Source organism: Melanaphis sacchari, unplaced genomic scaffold (assembly GCF_002803265.2).
Source record: "Melanaphis sacchari strain LSU unplaced genomic scaffold, SCAv2.0 Contig1988_pilon_pilon, whole genome shotgun sequence".
Lineage (NCBI taxonomy): Eukaryota > Metazoa > Arthropoda > Insecta > Hemiptera > Aphididae > Melanaphis > Melanaphis sacchari.
In genome coordinates this window covers 593,814-604,131 of record NW_020270968.1, presented here as the reverse complement: position 1 = coordinate 604,131, position 10,318 = coordinate 593,814, and the positions used below count along the sequence as shown (strand labels likewise).

Genomic DNA, 10,318 nt, shown 5'->3' with positions numbered 1-10,318 from the left:
TTATAATCACAATATTTATTTTGATATTAGTTATATGATAAGACAGTAGATTGAATTTTTTCTAAAAATGTTATAACAATAAAATATTTTAAGTTTCCTTGAATAATATTTTGGAATTACATTATTAATTATATCTAAAACCTTTATTTTTCATTTTAACATCTAATTTCTTTCACAATTTAATTTCATACGTCGATTTGAACCTGTTAAAATGTATCTAACATATTTTAATTATTCACAAAGAAACATAATAAAAATATTTAATCAGAATTCACTTCAAATAATTTATCTCTTTTGAAAAAGAAAAATAATATTTACATTAAAAAATATGTGCACAAATGTATAATATATCTGATAAAATATGGAAGCATCATGTTATTTAACTAGTAAAACTGCAATCTAATTGAGCACAGAAGCAATTTTATAGAAAGTATTCAAAAAAGTATCAAAACATAACACCTCTAATACTGAGACACAGCCAACTATTACAATGTTTTTAAAAAATTATGTCTTTAATATAGATATATATACTTATTTTAAATATTTTTAAATAGCTGTTAGAACAACTTACCTATTTGAAATATTTAAAATATTCTTAAGATTCTCAACCAAGACTACAAATTATTATTAAATTTTTTTTATTAGTTTAAAATTTGTTTAAATATTAAAAATAACATGTAAGTATAAATTATGCACTTTATTCAACAAAAATCAACTTTACAAATGTAATGTGAGTGTGACTAATGTCATAACATAATATACCTAATCTAAACAATAAAAATCAAAAATAAATAACAAACATTTGCCTAATTAAAAAAAAAAAAAAAATAATAGTATTAAGGTTAATACTAGTGGAATTTTTCATTCTTTTATTAGTAAAATAAAATGTACAATTTACGTAAAAAAAGGTACAATAATTATTAATTATTAACTAATAAGTAAAATTGTAATGTATATTTAAATATTTTATCTCGAAAACACCGAAAAACGTGATAAAAATTAAGTGGCGATAAGTGATAACAGTCGAAAGATAGTAGCGAGCATGGTTATCGCGGTTGCGAGTTAGTAACAAACACGATTAAAGATATCTTTAATCGTGGTAACAACTAACAAATTTGAAATCAATTACGATATCACATTATTTGCCGGCCGATATAATATGAACTTTGCATTTAGTCCTGTTTCTGTGCGCTGAATATTATTTAATATTATTAATACTTCTTTTCGATGACTGTGCTGTAAAGGATTTTCTGTAACTGATTTATTTAACCATCTACGTAAGTTACAAATATTAACTTGCCATCATCATATTAATAATAATCGTTATATATTAATAATTGAAGTCTGTTAAGAAATTATGAGAGTACTTAACAACCTAACCTATAAAGAGTCTTAAATATGTGTTAAGACATAGAAGAAGTTCTTCATATTAAATTAATGCTTTCTAACTTAATTGTAGACATAGACCATTTTTGTAAATTTTCCATCTCTACGTATTACTACTTCTAATTTGTTATGCTTCTACCTTCTCTCTCTATAACTTATTTTTTTATATATTAATAACGTATAAACATAAATAATTTGATACAACAGACCACTTTAAATGAGCCTGTAGACATTCAGTTGGAAACCACTAACAGGCCAGACTGGTTTTAAAAAATTCTAGTATTTTATTACAAAATTGAGGTGTGGGCCCACTTGTGCTATAGCACAATAATGGTATATTATGGATCTGATTTTAACATATCTAATGAGTTCACTACTTATGTTTTCCTAGATTTATATTTATAGGTTTAATATAATAGGACATTCAAAACATATATGATATAATTTCTATCATTAAGTATCTAAATTTTAAATAACTTCTATAATAAGAATTTAAAATTTGTAATTTTGTATAAGGTATATATTATTATATAAAATACCTACTTACTTACCACAAAAAAAAAGAAAAAAGTATTGGGTTCAATTAATTTACTTAATTATTAGTAACTTATATTATGACTCTAATAGTATATTTTCATAAAATGTATATTTTTTCTTATTATTTTTTTATTTCAATACTAACAATAAACTGTGTAACCATCCACCTCAAAACTTTAATTGTGCAAAGCATTGATATAACATGGACTAATAAATAGCAAATTTGATATTTAGAATTACCTTCATGATATCTAATTTTAAAATTATACGTTTATAAATTAATCAAAATAAAGAATAATAAGTTACTGTTATTATTTTAAAAATATAAATTGTTCCTAATTAAATAAATCATAAATAAACTTATACATTTATGCACAAGTAAGTTATTGGTAATATTATTAAATTAATTTATTTTTCAGGATAATTACCAAAATGGAAGAAGAACAACGTCGTATGCAGAGTGCAGTGTATGATGTTTTGAATGATATAGATAGAAAATGTTTAAGAGATTTACAAGTAAATAATTTTTTTTATCCTAATAATCTATATTAATACCTTTATAGATATAAAGTAGTAATACTATTACTATGTTGTATGTAATTTGTTTAAATACATCACATTAAGTTAATTTGGATAAAAACTCCTCTTTCATTTGCTCTAGGCTTGTGCACATTAATTATTCAACACAGCTAGTAAAATTAAATTATTTAATGCTTATTAAACTAATTAGATACACATGTGCTATAAATATGACAGCTTTTCTTTACATACCAAATGCTAGTATACAATTGACTTAATGTACCAGTTTTTGATGATTGTCATTATCTATAATTTGGTTAGTAGACTATTACTGCCACTATACATTTTTTTAGTATTGTTTTCAATAGTCTATATATATATATATATATAAGATATATTATAATTTTTTTACACATTTAATAATAATAATAGATTTATCTATTAGTTAATGATCAAGTACTAACGTTTTAATCTTTTGAAGTAATATTTATTATATTATTCAGTTATTTTATGTCATAATTTTATTCCATTATTCTGTTTTTTTTTTTTATATAAATGATACTGAAAATAATATAAATCTATAAGAAATGGAATGTGTTTCTTTTATTTTTATTTTTTGATTTCCATTTTAATATTAAAATCTAAAATTGTATGAAAATGTGTATTGCTATAATTATAATTACTACAATTTGTTTCCACAGATTCAAATGCATCAATGTGCTATTGAATGTTGTAGAGACCCTTCAAAAAACATTGAATCACTGGAAGTATGTAATGAAAATTGCGCAAAGGAAATAACAGCTGCTCGTAACTATGTTCAAAAAGAATTTAACAAGTGGCAGGTATTGTTTTCCTTTTTTAATTTGAACCCAATTATTAATTTAATTAGGATTGTTAATATATGCATATAAAATGACTAAAAGTATAAAATAATGTAATAGTTAAAATAAAAATTGTTTTTTCTGTTTTAATTATTATTGCTCTAAATTCATTAAATACTTTATAATTTTAACTAATATTTATCAACTTTGCTTATAACTTTTTAGTTTTTATGCAATACACACCTAATATTGAATTGTTATTCTAAGTAAACATAATTTAATAAATATTTAAATAAAAACAGCTAACCATAAATTTACTGTTTGTTGGGTAATATGTGACTCCTCACTAAAAAAAAAAAAAAGAAAAAAAAAGGATGTGATAATATAGAATTATTAATAATTATTTTTACTATAAGCAATTGTATCATTTAATTTAAAGATTACTTTTAAATTAAATTATTAAGGTAAAACATGTTAAGTATATTTAAAGTAAAAAATATAAAAATCACAAAAATGAGAGTATGTTTATAGACTGTCAACTTACTGATACCACATCGACAGTCATTAGTACTCTTATCGATAAGACAAAACATTTTCTATAATCATAATAAAATAATACAAAATTTACTACAAATAAATTGATATCCATTGTAAAACTTATGTCCTAAATTCTACAATATTAGTTATATTTCATATTATTAAAATATAACTTCAGCATTTATCATTTTATGGCTAAAATTATTTTCATACATTTATTTAAATTTATTTTGAACTTCATATACAAATACTGCGAGTCGCAGTCAATACAAAATATTTCACTTAACAATGTTGGGTCGTGATCCATAGATTAGGAAACACTGATGTATTTTGATACAAAATTAAGTTTTATGCAGCCATAATAAAAACAAATATTTGAATAATTTTATGAACTAAGTAGTTAATACAAACAATAAATATATATGTTTTATACTGTATTGTATAATATTATATTCCAATGCCAAGTTAAAATCAAATTTTATTTATTCAAAACAAGTTTTGTTTATTTTTTCTGTCGTAAATATTATTGAATAATACCATTACTAATTTAAAATTCTATAATATAATTTATTAATAATTTAATCGAATAGCACTTTACCATCACATCTTCATAGTAGTAGATTTTTAAAATATATTAATTCTGCTTACTTTAATTTTAGAATAGAATACAACGTTGTGTACAAGATTGCGGTGATAGTGTTATGGACAAAATGCCTAGTGACAGAAATCGGAATGAAAATGAGGTTTGTTTTTTAATACAAGTTAAATTATTAAGTACATTTCATGTTTATAATTAACATATGTTATTTTATACTGTAAATCTGAATAACCCGGTTTCGCCCATGTACAGTTTTTTTGTGTAACTTAATATAACTTTTATTTTATCAGTTTTTATATTTATTATAGGCTGCTTTTAGATAAGTTTATTCTAGGTTTCCCATGTATTTTAACAATCAGAAGTCAGCAAAAATTTACTTTATTTTAATATTTTGAAGACAAATTGTAAGATACAATTCTAATTGACGAAATGTTGAAATAAAATATACCTAAAAAATTATAACTTTCTGTAATTGAAAAAAATGTTTTACTATTATGAGTATTATTTTTATTATTACTATTTTTACTTCTTATTATAACATTATTATATACATTATGGCAGGGGTCGGCAACCTTTTTAACCACACGGGCCATTTTTTTTTTCAATTGTTCATCAAGGGCCACATTAAAAAAAAAAAATTACATATTATGATATAATATTTATAATTGTATTGCTATTATGAAAAGGTTAGATTAGATTTTATTTATAAAGGAAAAAGAATTATATAATATTGAAAATTATATAAAAAATGTTATTGAACAAAAGTAAAACACAAAAATTAACCACCTTTGTGCGGGACATCAAAAATTGCCTTGCGGGTCGCATGCGGCCCTGGGCCGCGGGTTGCCGACCCCTGCATTATGATGTTATAAAAACCCACCAATATTTATATTGACATATTTTGTTCATCTCAATACCTCTTTATAAACAGTATTTTTGGCACTACCTACCCCCACTACTACTCCTGTTGGAAAAGCCTGTGTGCGTTGTCGATTAATGGCAAGCATTATAATAGAATCATAAATGACACATGCCACCGTGTTATTTTAAAATCGAAATTAATAATATAATATGTTATCGATAAAGTATTGGAGTATTTGAGACTTATCTATATATCTGCTCGTCGTTCGGTTTATTTTCGGTTCGGTATTAGGCAGGTCGGTGGCGGTGACACGGAAGGGGATTTGCCATTTTACTTAATTAACTCATTTTATTATTTTTCTTACAAAATTTAGTATTATTTATTGCCTTAATCTTCATTTGTTTTTATTTTAAAAATACAGGTCCCATAATGCTCTATTAAAATTTTTCTCATGCATTTTAATTTATCAATGTTTTACATTTTTATATTTTATTAATATAACTTTATAACTTCTCCAAGTGATATCACTTCTTAATGATATTTATTAACATATTATGTTATTACATTTAATGACACATCTACCTTGATAAATAATCTTATTGATACATTATTTAAACAAGACAAATATAATATTTTATATAAAATGATCGATATAAAAAAAAATATATTTTAAAATATTAAAAATTAATCTATATTTGTCATTTAAATTTAATAATTAACAAAATATATTCTCCACATTTTTATAAAAACAAAAATTTATTTTAATATTGGTTATAGACAATACTATTTATATGCAATTTTTACAAATTAATTTTTATTTATAATAAATAATAGCTGAATTTTATGCTTTCATTGGCGAGTAATCATTTATTTACCAAGCATTATCTTACGTCTATTGTATTAAAAATTGAATACATTTACATTATTAATGAAGAGCATATTAACACATTATAACCAATATGTTTCTTTAATTTAAAGTTGAATTTTTTTCTACAATGTAAATAAAAAATCAATTGCTTACTAGTAAATTTGAATTTATTTTTAAACTTTTTTTTATTAAAATTATTATACCTATTTCATAAAATATATTTATAAACTTTAAATTGCCATATTATATTTAATAAACTTTTTATTGTTTTTAGATGAATAAATATATAAAAGAAGCAGAAGGATGTGCATCACAATGTTTCACGAAATACATTAAAATGTTACCACAATTGTCCAATAAAGTTGTTGATAACTTGACCAATAAAAAATTACATTAAAATTATTGCTTTTCAAAGACTATATACATTCAAGGCAAAATAACTAGAGTATCAGACCTATTGTTTAAAATTTTAATGTGTATCAGTCTCATGACATATTGGTTTAATGTAAGATCAAGTTCTTCATATATCTTAATTAATTGTGTTTTTTAGTTAGACATATTTATGTCAATATAGTGTAATAAATGGATTATAAATTAATAATGATTATTTTATTATCAGATAATTCTCTTTTTATTTTCAACTTAGTTAATTACGATAATTAACAAAGAATAATATTAATTAACTATATGCTATCATTATTTATTGTAACAAAAACTGAATGGTTTTCATTTTATTCACTACATACAAATATTTGTACTTTTATTTATGCACTCAAAGAAATCTAATTAAATATATACATTCAATACGTCGAAACAAAAAGTGGAAAATGAAAAAATGAAAATAAATTTAGCGAGTTTAATAATATAATATTATTTTAAAACCTTTAAAATGTATAAGTATTTTGATTGAATATGGCGTAAGCAATCATATAATTATATTCCATTCCTTTAGAAGTGATCAATTTTTGTTGGCAATTAACAGATCACACATAACTGTTTCCCTATTCAATCAACAACCATTAGTAGCTAATGTACAAAATTATGTCACGTCCACACATCCATGCACATGAGTTGGCTGTCTGGGTCACTTCTAAATATAAGTGGAGTATAGTTTAATTTATATTTAAATAAAATGGGTTTCATTTCCAAATTGCATTAAATAATTTATTGAGATTGTATTTTGTGTAACTATTTCAGAATACTCAATTTTAATGGTTCCAGAAAGATTTAAGGATAAGTTTAATAGGTTATATTATTAACTAAATCATAAATAATTTTTATCTCATAATATTCATCAAAATTTACAGTCAATGTATGTTATAATTTAAGTTGTTGAAGGTTAAAATAAAGATAAAATTATATTTGTATTTATCAAAAAAGACATTACATTAAATTTGTACAAATAATTATTATAGAATTACAATATTCAACAAGATTATTATATTATTGGTGTAAGCCTGAATTCTTTATGTTTTAATATCAACAATTTAAATTTAAGAATCATTTTTTTTTTTTTACAGTTTTAAAAAAGTTAAAATACATATTTTGCCAAAGAAAAATTAATAGGGCAATATTTTTTTGCAACTAAGCCATAAGGCTGTTTTGAACCAATATTAATAACAGTATGTTTACTATGTAAATTCCATACATGAATGCCAATGCTGTCTTTAAGTTTAACCATTACTTCATCACTGGTGTTTGGATTAAAATATAGCTGCCAATCAGTCCAACTTATTGGACAAAATGCTTCTGTCCCTAACACCGTAAATCCTTTGCATTTTTGCTTATTCATATCAGTTACCTATAAAATTAAAAGTTGTATTCAAGTTAAGCAATGTAATTGAAATCTTAATTATTAATATTTTATTTTACAATAATTATTATTATGAATTGCTTAAAGTGAATTTCAAATCAAACTCTAGAGCTACAGAGGTGTTTTAGTATTCAACCTAAATTAATTAATAATATTATAAATTTAATTTGATTTTCTTTAAATTTTGGTATCTGATCAAGTGAATCAAAATTTGACTTAGAAAAATGTTGTTCCATTAAAATTTGAAAAAATTAAATCATTAAAATAACAAATAAATAAAACTGACGTTTAGTCACTAAAACACCTAATAATAGCATAATATCATTACTTATAAGTTGTATAAATTATGTAAGTAGTCATCACATAGTAAGCTTATAATTTATTGGCACTCGACAGTATAAAATAATTAATAAGTTAAATATTTTTAACATATTTTGTTCTTTTACAATGAGTATTGGTTATTAAAATTATACTTAAATCTCATTTAAAAATATAAAAATAATTTATTATGTATTCTACAAGCTTCAGTTTTCAAATAATGTTAATTTATATAGTAAAAAAATAATACGTTCATAGGAATTATAATTTTAATAATTGCAGCATAGGTATATAATAGCATAAACATATTGAGATTAGTGAAGAAATATTATTTCAATTAAATACCTAATTTTACTGCTTAGAGAAACTTTATAACTATAATCATCAGCCTATAGTTACTCTAAACCATTTTTAAAGTATAACATTAAATAAAGATAGATAACTAAGTTTATTAATGTATTTTTTTTTTATCTACTCACTAGATTAGTTTCACAGATTTTTTCAAGTGTTCTGGTAATAACACCAGGACCATTATACCCCCAATCATTATTGCAATAATTAGAAGCAAAATCATTGATTGAAGTATTTGCAACTGCTCTTCCTATTTCATCAACATCAAAATTCAATACAAGTGAGGCAACTGATGTGTTTGATTCAATACTTGCAAAATTTGATAGGCCCTCTAAAGATCTAAACAATAAATAAATAGTTAAATTATTTTTATACCTTTAAGATGTTTACTTATTAAAAACAAATTAAGGTATTCACTTCATTAGAACTACATCTAGATCCAAATAAGTTCCTCCAAATTTCCACAATGTTAAAAATCTTAGTAAGTCGCTTGTATGAGAAACTGGCCATTGACTAGTAGATATAGTGTTTGAGGCTACAAAGTCTTGCAATGGAGTATTATGAGAATAATTTACAAAATTTATATACCTTAAATTAACATTTTTATACATTTTAAATCTATTAATAATATCAGATTCATTGTTTATATAACTAGGAGCAACAAATAATACAAATATATTTAAATTAGGATTTAAATTTGCTGCAGATTCTATAGCACAACCTTGTCTTAAACTTAAACTAATTCCGTTTTTATGGTTACATGATGTTTCAACAAAGAAAATACTATTCTTTGTTACTTCTTTAGGATTTAATTCAGGTAAAGAATTATCATGTTTTTCTTCAAAGTAACAAGAAATTAAATGTTTTTGTGATGAATTTAAAAATTGATCAATATTAATAAGAAAATTCAAATTGTACACTATTACTAATGATATAAGTAATAAAAATATGATACGAAAAGTTAAATTTCTTTTTAAATTTGGGCAGCAAATCATTTTAAATTATTTTAACAGAAAAAATAAAATGAGATTCAAAGGCATTTATTTACTGTGAAATAATAATGTTAGAGTTTTCAGCTTTCTTTATTTTGAATTGCAAATTGAAAATCCAAATCTAAAACAAAAATAAATGTTATATTATTATAGCTTGTTGCTTTTTTTTTCAGTGTAGTTGTTTATATTTACTAGCAATTATTTAGATTTTTCAACAATGAATTGTTAAATCAATTTAAAATGACATTTTTCATTTCAACAACAATTGTAGTATACTCGTAAAATATTTTTATGTACAAATTATTGAAAACACATATCTTTCTTATCAAATAAAACTATTTGACCACAATATACATTATGGGATTAATAATCAAACAATAAGGGATAAAACAAAACATATTTTATCAAATCAAAGAACTGAAAATTTGTTTTATACTTACATAGTTCTGCTAACAACAGTAAATTCATTTTAGCACTAGTATTTCATACAACATTAATCATTTCAGTTAATACATATGACACTATAATAATTAAGCATAAACGACTGATTACTACATAACTTTGTCGTTGAAATTAAATCGATTGAATGTAAATTAATATAATATCATATTAGGCATTTAGGCATTTATTCATGTTATAGCTCACATCAATTAATCAATCGAAAAATCATAATAAATTTCACTCCACGAGCGGTCATAAAACTTTTGAGTAAAATT

General features: G+C 22.6%; 2 protein-coding genes across 2 annotated transcripts; one reads left to right on the top strand and one right to left on the bottom strand.

Annotated features, from left to right (window-relative positions):
• Positions 1-1,116: 1,116 nt before the first annotated feature.
• On the top strand, positions 1,117-6,710 carry LOC112592867 (protein FAM136A-like). The gene is made up of 5 exons (XM_025337028.1): positions 1,117-1,277; positions 2,343-2,439; positions 3,144-3,284; positions 4,460-4,543; positions 6,403-6,710. Exons 2-5 carry the CDS (start codon positions 2,356-2,358, stop codon positions 6,523-6,525), a joined length of 432 nt encoding a protein of 143 aa, XP_025192813.1. The 5' UTR covers positions 1,117-1,277; positions 2,343-2,355; the 3' UTR covers positions 6,526-6,710.
• Positions 6,711-7,641: 931 nt separating this feature from the next.
• LOC112592854 (lactosylceramide 4-alpha-galactosyltransferase-like) lies at positions 7,642-10,318 on the bottom strand. The gene is made up of 4 exons (XM_025337002.1): positions 10,043-10,318; positions 9,028-9,723; positions 8,739-8,949; positions 7,642-7,929 (listed from the first exon to the last, which is right to left on the bottom strand). Exons 2-4 carry the CDS (start codon positions 9,603-9,605, stop codon positions 7,660-7,662), a joined length of 1,059 nt encoding a protein of 352 aa, XP_025192787.1. The 5' UTR covers positions 9,606-9,723; positions 10,043-10,318; the 3' UTR covers positions 7,642-7,659.

Coding starts and splice junctions, on each gene's coding strand:
- LOC112592867 (XM_025337028.1), top strand. CDS start 2,356: ATGGAAGAAGAACAACGTCGTATGCAGAGTGCAGTGTATGATGTTTTG. Junction 3,285..4,459: donor AAGAATTTAACAAGTGGCAG/GTATTGTTTTCC, acceptor CTTTAATTTTAG/AATAGAATACAACGTTGTGT. Junction 4,544..6,402: donor GAAATCGGAATGAAAATGAG/GTTTGTTTTTTA, acceptor TATTGTTTTTAG/ATGAATAAATATATAAAAGA.
- LOC112592854 (XM_025337002.1), bottom strand. CDS start 9,605: ATGATTTGCTGCCCAAATTTAAAAAGAAATTTAACTTTTCGTATCATA. Junction 8,950..9,027: donor CTAGATGTAGTTCTAATGAA/GTGAATACCTTA, acceptor TTTATTGTTTAG/ATCTTTAGAGGGCCTATCAA. Junction 7,930..8,738: donor AAATCTGTGAAACTAATCTA/GTGAGTAGATAA, acceptor TTAATTTTATAG/GTAACTGATATGAATAAGCA.